We start from the raw sequence: 9,201 nt of genomic DNA on the forward strand, positions 1-9,201 counted from the left end.
TCTGCTAGAAACGGCTCCCAAAGATTTCCGGCTCCGGCCCCGGCCCCAGCCAGTATGCCCCTCATGCCGGAAGCACACCCTCTGGCGCGCTGGAGGGGCGTGGCCTGCCGGCACCTCCTCCTATTGGCTGCTGCCCCCCCATGCGTCCCGGCCGCGCGCTGATTGGCTGCCCGCGCCAAACGTCGGTATTTGAATCGGTGGCGGGCGGGCTGACTTCGGGACTCGGCGCCTCCCGCTCCATCCTCGACTACGCGCGGCGGCCGGCAGGTAAGGCGGCGGGCTCCCAGGCTGGGGCCTCCGCACTAGGCTCTGGCCCCTCTGACGGCAGGTGGGCGCCGTCCGACATCTGTCCTTAACGCGAGCCGCCCCTCCCCTTGGCTCCTCCTCGGCGGCGGCTGCTGGCACCGCCCCTCCTCCCCGAGCCCGCTTTCCGTTCTATCCGCCGGCCTCCCGGGCTCCTCCGCTTCTCGGCCATCCTCCAGGACCGTTCGTCTGTCGTGCGCGGACCTCGGGCCTCCCCCTTGGTCCCCCGAGACCTCACCCAGTCTCAAATCCTACACATAGTTGCCGCTGGCAAGGGCACGTCTCTGCCCCGCCCCCAGCCCCCTGCCGACGCCCCTGGACCCGCCTCCTCCCTTGGGGGCCCCTCCACCTGAAAGCCCTACCCCATCACCGGCTCCAGCTGCACCCGACGCAACACCTGGGCTCACGCCCTCCCCACCCACCGCAGCGCGCAGGCAGTCTCTGCTCGCAAGCCCCTCCCGTAGTCCCTGTCGCCGGAGGAGCCCAGCCTTACGGAAGCCACCAGCCCTGTGCTGCTCTCTCCCCAGGCAGGGAACTGCAGGAAGCGGCCCCTGCCCCTCAGGCCAGAAACCTGAGTCACCCTTGCCTTGTCTTTCCTGCTTCAGCACCGAGCATAGTGGCCTGCTGGCCAAGCCATGGCTGGCTCCTGTTCCTGCTGCTGCAGGAGCCACCCACTCCCTGCCCCCAAGCCCTCCGAGCCATCTTGTCCCACCCCCTCCAAAACTTTCTTTCCAGGCCGCCCTTGTTCCGCCTGCCCCAGCCACCCTGGCCTTGCCCTTCCAGCCACAGCCCCCAGGGGCCCCACACCCCCAGCAGGAACCCTGGTGCCCCCCAGGCAGGTCGAGCCCAGTGCTCCGGCAGCTTCTAGATTGAGAACGTCAAATCAGTGACCTTGCCAAAGATTGTGAGAAGGAAGACTGCGTTGCCCTAGAACCTTCTGGGCCTGACCAGAGGCCCCTGGGGTTTCAGAGACTCGGGCCCTGAGCTCGAAGCTCCTCAACTCCCCGCCTGCTCACCTGGCGCCTCGCTGCTGGTCTCCGGCGCCAGCCTCTCCGGGCCCCACTCTCCAGCGCCGACGCGCCTCTCTGTCCTCCACGACTGGGCCGCCTCCTCCAGCCGAGGCCCACGGGCAGGAGCAGGCTTCCTCCACCCCCAGTTTCCTCCCAGGCCAGCACTTGCCTGTCCGCCGACTTTCACCCACAGAGGTTTTGAGTGACAACCCAGTCCTTCCCCCTCGCTGAAGGCTCCGCTAGCTGTTGTCCTGGGAGGCGGAGGCCCCCCAGCCCCGTGGAGGAGTCCCAAGTCCCCTGAAGTCGGACGGGGACTGCCTGCCAAAGGACACTGCCTGAGGCGTGGCGCGACCCTCCTTGAGGGGGCAGCTCTCACTGTCGCCTCTGTTCCCCCGGGCAGTGCGGCCCTCACAGTGACACAAACTGTCTGCTTCTCCAGAATGAGTCTGCTGATCTTCAATGACGAAAATGCCACTGGTGACAAGAGTGCAGAAAGCTGCGACTTCCTGTTTTTACCACCGGAACTCAGCGGAAGATCGCCCGTTCTCCGCCTGTCACAGAAGGAGAATGTGCCGCCCAAGGGCACGGCCAAAGCGGTGAAGGTGAGTGCCTTTCACCCGCCCGAGCAAGAGCCGTGAAGAGTGACCCCATGTTGCACCTCCAGTCGCCCTGGAGCCTGCCTTCCTGCTGACTGAGCTGCGCTGGCAGGGCCGAGCCGGGCGTCGCCGGTGTAGTGGTGGGGACCTGAATTATTAAACAGGTGCTCTGCTCCTCCCTCCCCGACAGGTGACCTTTCAGACGCCTCTGCGGGACCCACAGACGCACCGGATCCTGAGCCCCGGCCTGAGCAGCAGACCGGACGCTGGCTCCGCTGTGGGCGACACCACTGGATCAGAGAACGCTCCTCAGGTCCGGACCCAAAAAGAGAAGTAAGTGTCGGTGCTTTTGTCGTCCTGCGTTTGGTGCCGTCCCTGACGGACTTGGCAGGACAGCGGGGTGGTGCTCCCGGCCACCCCACTTGGGTGTCTCCTGGCCCGTGCTCTGAGCTCGTGCGGGAGGGGGCCCGCCTTTCGTTTCTCTCTCCCTCCCTTCCCTTCTCTAAAAATAGGTAAGTGATTTTTTAAACCTACTTTTTCTTTAAAAAAAACTTTTTTTAATTGATTCTAAAACAAGGGAGAGAGAGGGAAAGAAACAATGTGAGAAACAGCAATCAGTTGCCTCTTGCACCCCAACTGGGCACCTGGCCCGCAACCCAGGCACGTGCCCCGACCGGGAATCGAACCAGCGACCTTTCGCTCTGCGGGATGACACCCAACCCTGCGCCACACCAGCCAGGGCTGGAACTTCTTTTTCTCTTAAAGAGATTTCAGACGTACAGAGAAAGGCATTCGAGTAAAACACCACCGATGGACCCTTCGTCCAACTTGAGCGAAACGTCTGGTGCGCATGCCCGAGGCCCTGCGGGGGGCTTCTCAAACCTGGACCCCTTTCTCTCCCCAGGTCTCCTTGTTACTTTTCAACTTCGCTTTGTACTTTTATGTTTGAAATTCAGCTGAAAGAGATGAGGGCAACTGGGGTGCTGTTCTCATACGGCAACCCCACGTCAGCAGGGAGGCTGGTGGCCCAGATGCCGCCTCCTGGCTGCGGGGCCTGCCCTGCCTCAAGGGCCCCAGGGGGGTGGGGAGAGGACCTGGCAAGGCACCCTGGGAGCTGCTGAGGGCAGCCCCTCGGCCCCGCCGCCCTCTCCTTAGTGTGAACACGGCCCTCGAGTGCCCCGACTGCCCTCACCGCGGAGCTAGGGGTCCCGACCGGAAGGGCAAGAGGCCAGCGCAGAAAACCTCACCTGTGAATGTTTGCCTCTCGAGTTTCCGCTGCCTCTCGGTGGCCTGCGTGTCCCCAGCTGGCCCCCCAGCAGTGACTTACGGGAACACGCTCGGGAAAGCTCATCCTGAGGACAGGGTTCACCGAAACGTCCTTTATCTTCTATGTTTAGCTAATGTTTTCAGTGTAGACGAAAGTCTGCTCACAAAGCCGGCGGGTTCATTAACGTTAACTAGGTGTGTTTCCAAAAGCCAACAGCTCACCAGGGAAGCGGACCCCACGACGACAGATGGGATTCTGCAGAGCCCAGCAGGGGCGGGCGCCCCCCGGCCTCCAGAGGACCTGAGACCAGTCTCCGAGGGCAGGCACTGCAGCAGGCCCGCTGCCACCACCACCACCCCCCAGGCCCAGCCTGGCCTCTCAGGCCGTCCCCAGGCCCCTGCAAGTCTCGGAAACCCGATGGCATCTCCACAAGGAATGTCTGACGGCCCTGGGCCGGGCTTGGAGGAGAACATTAGTTCTTATTCCCTAGACACAACCATTACATCCGCCTCCGAAGTTCTAGAAGATCCTGCCGAGGTCGTGTCTGCAGACAGAGCACAGGGCGCTCACAGAACCACAGGAGAACCCCCCAGCGGACCCCCACCCCCCTCGGCCGGGGCCGCTCTGCTCCCTGGCGCTCACCCCGCAGTGGCCCTCGGAGAGGACCTCCTCCCAGACCTCCTCCCAGGCCTGCCTGGGCCCCCCGCCGGCCCTGAGGTCACCCCCGGCCCTGAGGACACTGCCCCGGCGGGCCCTCTGCAGGCTGGAGGGCCCACGGCCCCGAGTCCTCGGAAGGAGGAGGCCAGTGGCCCAATGGCCAGCTCATCAAGGAATGGGCCCATAAGGCTAGAATTTGACTTTTCTGACGATGCCCCCGGCAAAAGGCCCCCTCCCCCGAGGACCCTGGGGGAGAGGCCAGCAGCGACGCAGGACAAGGCCCCCCAGGAGGTGGACGCGGCTCTTGCTCCTCCCCTTCAGGGGTCGTACAGCCTGGACTGGGACAAGCTGGAGGACCCGAACTTCAACCCGTTTGGAGGCGGCGGAGAGGCCTGGCCCCCAGCGTGCCCCTGGAGCAGGCCGGCAGGGCCCACGGCCGCAGAGGACTCCCCTCCAAGCCAGTGAGTTGGGGGGGTGTTTGCATAGCTGACCCATGGTGCGTGCGGGAGGACCCAGGCCCACAAATGCCACTCACTCGCCCCTGAGAAGGGGCCACAGGGCGGGGGGCTCCTGTGCAAGAGCGGGGCTGCACCCTGCTAGGTCCCCACCGCAGGCAGGCGCCCGGAGAGGAGGCCAGGGCGCTGGGCGGCCAGCGGCTGTGCGGGTGGTCCCCGAGGCTCCGGTCCCCGTGCGCACGCCCCTCGGGCTGCCCACTGCCCTGGGCACAGCTGCTGGGTGGCTGCCAAGCTCTGGGTCCTAGGGACGCTCACCCAGTGCCCAGCACCCCCACTTGCACGCAGACCCCCTAACCACCCCCAGCTGCCCCCGGTCCTGGCATCCTGGCACTGTCCAGGGAGGCTGCCCTCGCCCCCTCAGCTCCTCGACCAGTTTTCTGGTAAAAAGGACAGACGAATCTCGGGGCCACTGTCCATCAGGTGGAAAAGCCCTCGGAGCCTGCTCGCATGGCCTCCTCCTGGGCTCGGGGGGCCCGCGCAGGGGCGGGTGGGCTTCGCCCAGCCCTCTGGGTGAGGGTGCCCGGGGCGGGTGTGGCTCGGGGCCCGGGGCGGGCGGCACAGTCCCGTTGACCTTGTCTCTTCAGGCAGGTGCCTCCAGCCTCCGCAGAGGGCGCGCCTGTGACGCAGACCGCAGCGGGGGCCTCGGGAGCAGCGGGCGAGGTACGAGCGTGTGTGTGCGCGCCCGAGTGTGAGCCCGCCCGAGTGTGAGCCCGTCCAAGTGTGAGCCCGTCTCGGCACCACCGTCACGGTTGGCGCGATGTCATAAAGCAGAGCGAGGCCAGTGGCCACGGGCGGGACACCCCCCTGCCCCACCCCCTTGTCCTGACCAGACCGGGTGAGGCTGGGGACCCCCGGGACCGTCGACTTTGTGAGATGCTCAGATGGAGCCATGCAGGTGACCGTCACCTCCCCCCCTTCCAGGAGGACATCCCAACTTCTCCGGGGGCAGCGGCCACCCCCAGCGGTCCGGGCCGCGAGCCCCCAGCCTCACCAGCGGGCCCGGCGGCCCCAGCGCCGCAGGGGCCAGAGCCCGCCCCGGACCCGAGCGAGGAGCAGTTCCGAGACCCGGCCGAGGGTACGCCGTCCCGGCCGTCACCCGTCCTCCTGTGGGCAGCCCTGGGAGCCCGCGTGCTGAGCAGTGTGTGCGGGCAGCTGGGCGGCGCCGGGGGGCGGCCGGGGCGAAGGGCTGCTGGGGGTGGCCGGCGCCGGCGCGTGTGGAGGCGTGAGTGGGGCTGGGGGCGGGCTCCGTGTCCCGGAGGGGGGGCGGCGGCGGCGCTGACGCGTCCCCCCTCAGTCCTAGGCTTGGGGGCCGACGTGGACTACCTGGAGCAGTTCGGGGCCGCCCTGGTGAGTGGTGCCCCCCCGCCCCCGCCCCCCCCCCCCCACCGCGGCCGACCCCGGGGCCGCCCCACACGCAGGGCCGCTGTCCTCGGGGGAGGGGACCCCGCTGACGCGTCTGCCCCTTCAGTTTAAGGAGTCAGCCCTGAGGAAGCAGTCCTTGTACCTCAAGTTCGACCCACTCCTGAGGGACAGTCCTCGCAGACCGGCCCCCGCGGCCCCCGCGGCCCCAGACACGGACACGGGCAGGTACGCCAGCCGTCAGAGGGGGCTCAGGTGCCAGAGACGTCTGGTCTGAGGGGCCGTCAGGGCTCAGCTCTGAGCGGCAGGCTCTGTGCTGATGCCCCGCGGGGGGCGGGGGGCGGTGCCACCTCACGGGTGACTGGGGACAGGAAGGGTGGGGGCAGTGATGGCAGCTGGGGCGCAGCAGGGGGACGGGCCCTGGGGGGCCGGGGCGCAGCCCGCCCTGGAGTGGAACAGCACACGCGCCTCTGCCGCAGGTCCGGCGCACAGAGCACCGACGCGCCGTCCTCAGGGAGCCCGCCCGAGGCCGGGCTGCTGGACCTCGACTTCCCGGCAGCGCCGGGCCTGCCCGTGAGTGTGCCGCCCTCTGCCCTGTGGGGACGCGCCGGTGGGAGGGCCCGCTCCTCGTCTCCGGTCGCTGCCTGGCCGTCCCGGAGCCCCCAGCCCCCCTGTCGCCCCCCAGGTGCTCGGCCCACCGCCGTGTGTGCTCGGGCCAGGGGCGCCCATCGTGGACCTGCTGCAGTACAGCCAGAGGGACCTGGACGCGGCGGTGAGCGGAGGCCCGGGAAGGGGGGCCCGGGTGCCGGCCGCCCTGGTGCCGCTGTGGGGCTGGGGGTGTGCACTCGGCAGGGCCGTGCCCCACCCTGGCCTCCTGGCCCTGCGGCCCTGCCCTGCCCTGCCCTGCCCTGCCCTGCCCTGCTCTGCCCTGCTCTGCCCTGCCCTGCGTTGGCCCTGGGGCCAGTGGGACCCCGGGGCACCCCTGCCCTCAAGGGGAGCTGGCTGGGCTCTGACACATGACACCCCCGGGCCCGGGCTCTCGACGTCCCTGCTGGCCCAGCCTGCTGCCGTCCAGCCAGTGAGGCGCCAGGGGTGTGGTCTGTGCAGGTGGAGGCTGCGCGGAAGGAGAATGAGCAGCTGCGGAGCCAGTGTCAGGAGCTGCAGCAGAAGAACCTGGAGATGGGGTGAGGCCCGCGGGGCTGCCCGGCGGGGAGGGGCCCCGGAGCCGCGCGGTGCTCACACACGCCCTCCCCCGCTCCCGCCCGCCCGCCCGCCCGCCCGCCCGCAGGAAGGTCATGGACGGGTTCGAGAGCATCGTGTACCAGGCGATGGGTGAGCGTGGGCTCCCGCCGGGCCCCCGGGCCCCCTGCTGCAGGACAGCGGGGTGGGCAGGGCCTGCTCCCTTCCCCCATCCCACCGTCTCGGCCTCCTGCCCCCGGTCACCTGCGGCAGCCACATGGAGGCTGCCCCCCAACCCCGTGCGCCCCCCCCCCCCTTTTCAAGAGGAGGCTCAGAAGCAGAAGGAACTGGCCAAGGCAGAGACCGAGAAGGCCCTGAAAGAGAAGGACCAGCTGGCCTCGGACCTGAGCTCCATGGAGAAGTCCTTCTCAGACCTCTTCAAGCGGTTTGAGAAGCAGAAGGAGGCGATCGAAGGCTACCGGACGGTAGGGGGGCTGCGCCGTTCCCCGCCGCGTGCCCCAGCGGGCGGTGGGCAGTGACCAGTGACCAGGCCGCGCTGCCCTGTGTCCCCACCTCAGACCCCAGCCCATCGGGCTGGAGCCAGCCTTCCCCCCGACCCCTGGTCCCTTGAACTCCGCACCTGGCCGGGCCTCGCCCTGCACCGGCCTGAGGCCAGGCTCTTCAGTTGGTGGGGGGGGGGTGCCCTGTGTCCGGGGAGGCCCAGGCAGGTGAGCAGAGGACCTGGAGGCAGGACCACAGGGGGCGGGGGGTGCCCTGGTGACAGCAAGTGCTGGTGCGCCAGCTGCTGCCTTCCGGAGGGGTCCTGGGCCCAGGCCAGCCCCGGTGGTGCTCCGGGTGGGGCTCTTGGGAGTCACGCAGAGGGCGACAGCCAGCAGCCAGAGGGGCCGAGGGTCGGGCCTGGTGTTCAGGCAGGGGGGCCTGGGCTGCATGGGGAGGGCCTTTTCCAAGAGAGAACCAGGGTGCGCCACTCCCCTGCGGCCTGCTCCCCCGAGCCTTGACGGGACCTGGCCCCGGCCCCCCGAGCGGAGGCCTGTCGGCAGTGACCCCCCTCCTCCCTAAAGAACGAGGAGTCCCTGAAGAAGTGCGTGCAGGACTACATCGTCAGGATCGAGAAGGAAGGCCAGAGGTACCAAGCACTGAAGGCCCACGCGGAGGAGAAACTGCGGCTGTGAGTGCGGGCCCCGTGGGCGGCGGGGGGGGGGCGGGGGGCGGGGGGAGGGGGTGCTCAGAGGCCCCACCTGGTGCGTGTGCAGGGCCAGCGAGGAGATCGCCCAGGTCCGGAGCAAGGCCCAGGCGGAGGCGCTGGCCTTCCAGGCGAGCCTGAGGAAGGAGCAGATGCGGGTGCACTCGCTGGAGAGGGCCGTGGAGCAGAAGGTGGGGCGCGCGGGGGGCCCGGGCGCGGGGGGCGGCCCCTGGGTGTGGGGGGGTGGCCCCTGGGTGTGGGGCCCGCAGCCCCGCCGGAGCCCTGGGAGACCCGGGGCTGGACGTCTCTCCCCCAGACGAAGGAGAACGACGAGCTGACCCGCATCTGTGACGACCTCATCTCCAAGATGGAGAAGATCTGACGACCGGTGCCTGCTCCGCGCCCCCCCACCCCGCCTCCTGTCTGTCTGTGTGTCTGCGTGTCTGTGTGTGTCTGTCCGTCTGTCAGAGGTTTCCCTGTTCTTCCTCCTCTCCTCACTTCAGCTCACTTTTAAACTAGATTGCTGTAAAAAGACTAAATAAAGTTTCCCTTGAGTTCACCGCTGCAGTCGCCTTGACTAAAACCGAGGTTTCCAGCCTGGGCCGAGTCGGCCACGGCTGCGCCTCGGAGCTGCCGGCCGGGCGGGCGGCCTGCCGGGTCCCTGAGCCCAGGGCCGGACCCGGCGGACTGGAGTCTCCGCGTGAAAAAGCAGACGGGCAAGGGGCCGTGGGGCCGAGGGTCGACACCTGCACCGCCTGGTCCAGTCCCGTGGGGAAGGCCCATGCCCCCGGGGCTCACAGGGGACAGCTGGGTGCCACAGCTGAGGCGGGCTCCCCCGCTCCCCCCTGCCTGCAGAGCCCTGACCGGAGCGGGCGTCCGAGGCCTGTGGCGGGGGCTCTGCGCGCTCCCCCGAAAGGTCTCGGGACAGACACCTGGCCCCAGGGGGCGTTGGGCCCACCCCCCAGCCCGCTCCAGAGGAGCATGTGGTACATACACACTGGACACCAGGTCCCTCCGGCCCTTCCCCACTGCCTGTGTGGTCCAGGGACTGGGGCACAGAGGGGCTGCACTGCAGGGGGCGGTGGGGCCCCGGCCGGGCGCAGTGGGGGTG

The 9,201-nt window shown here is 68.7% G+C and overlaps 1 protein-coding gene across 1 annotated transcript; it reads left to right on the forward strand.

Moving 5' to 3' along the window:
- Positions 1–134: 134 nt before the first annotated feature.
- On the forward strand, positions 135–8,649 carry TACC3 (transforming acidic coiled-coil containing protein 3). Its single transcript, XM_045834289.1, has 16 exons — positions 135–267; positions 1,753–1,915; positions 2,100–2,242; positions 3,386–4,294; positions 4,933–5,008; positions 5,270–5,423; positions 5,643–5,695; positions 5,817–5,935; positions 6,187–6,280; positions 6,393–6,479; positions 6,815–6,891; positions 6,996–7,039; positions 7,211–7,371; positions 7,969–8,075; positions 8,161–8,281; positions 8,407–8,649. Exons 2-16 carry the CDS (start codon positions 1,754–1,756, stop codon positions 8,470–8,472), a joined length of 2,373 nt encoding a protein of 790 aa, XP_045690245.1. The 5' UTR covers positions 135–267; position 1,753; the 3' UTR covers positions 8,473–8,649.
- Positions 8,650–9,201: the final 552 nt, after the last annotated feature.

Source organism: Phyllostomus hastatus, unplaced genomic scaffold, assembly GCF_019186645.2.
Source record: "Phyllostomus hastatus isolate PE091 unplaced genomic scaffold, TTU_PhHast_1.1 phas_contig_196, whole genome shotgun sequence".
In the NCBI taxonomy this organism is placed as follows: Eukaryota; Metazoa; Chordata; class Mammalia; order Chiroptera; family Phyllostomidae; genus Phyllostomus; species Phyllostomus hastatus.

Bases quoted from the DNA above. Each gene is read 5' to 3' on its own strand.
- TACC3 (XM_045834289.1), top strand. From the start codon at position 1,754: ATGAGTCTGCTGATCTTCAATGACGAAAATGCCACTGGTGACAAGAGT. The intron at 7,372-7,968 runs GTAGGGGGGCTG...TCCTCCCTAAAG, and splicing joins CGATCGAAGGCTACCGGACG to AACGAGGAGTCCCTGAAGAA. The intron at 8,076-8,160 runs GTGAGTGCGGGC...GTGCGTGTGCAG, and splicing joins GCGGAGGAGAAACTGCGGCT to GGCCAGCGAGGAGATCGCCC.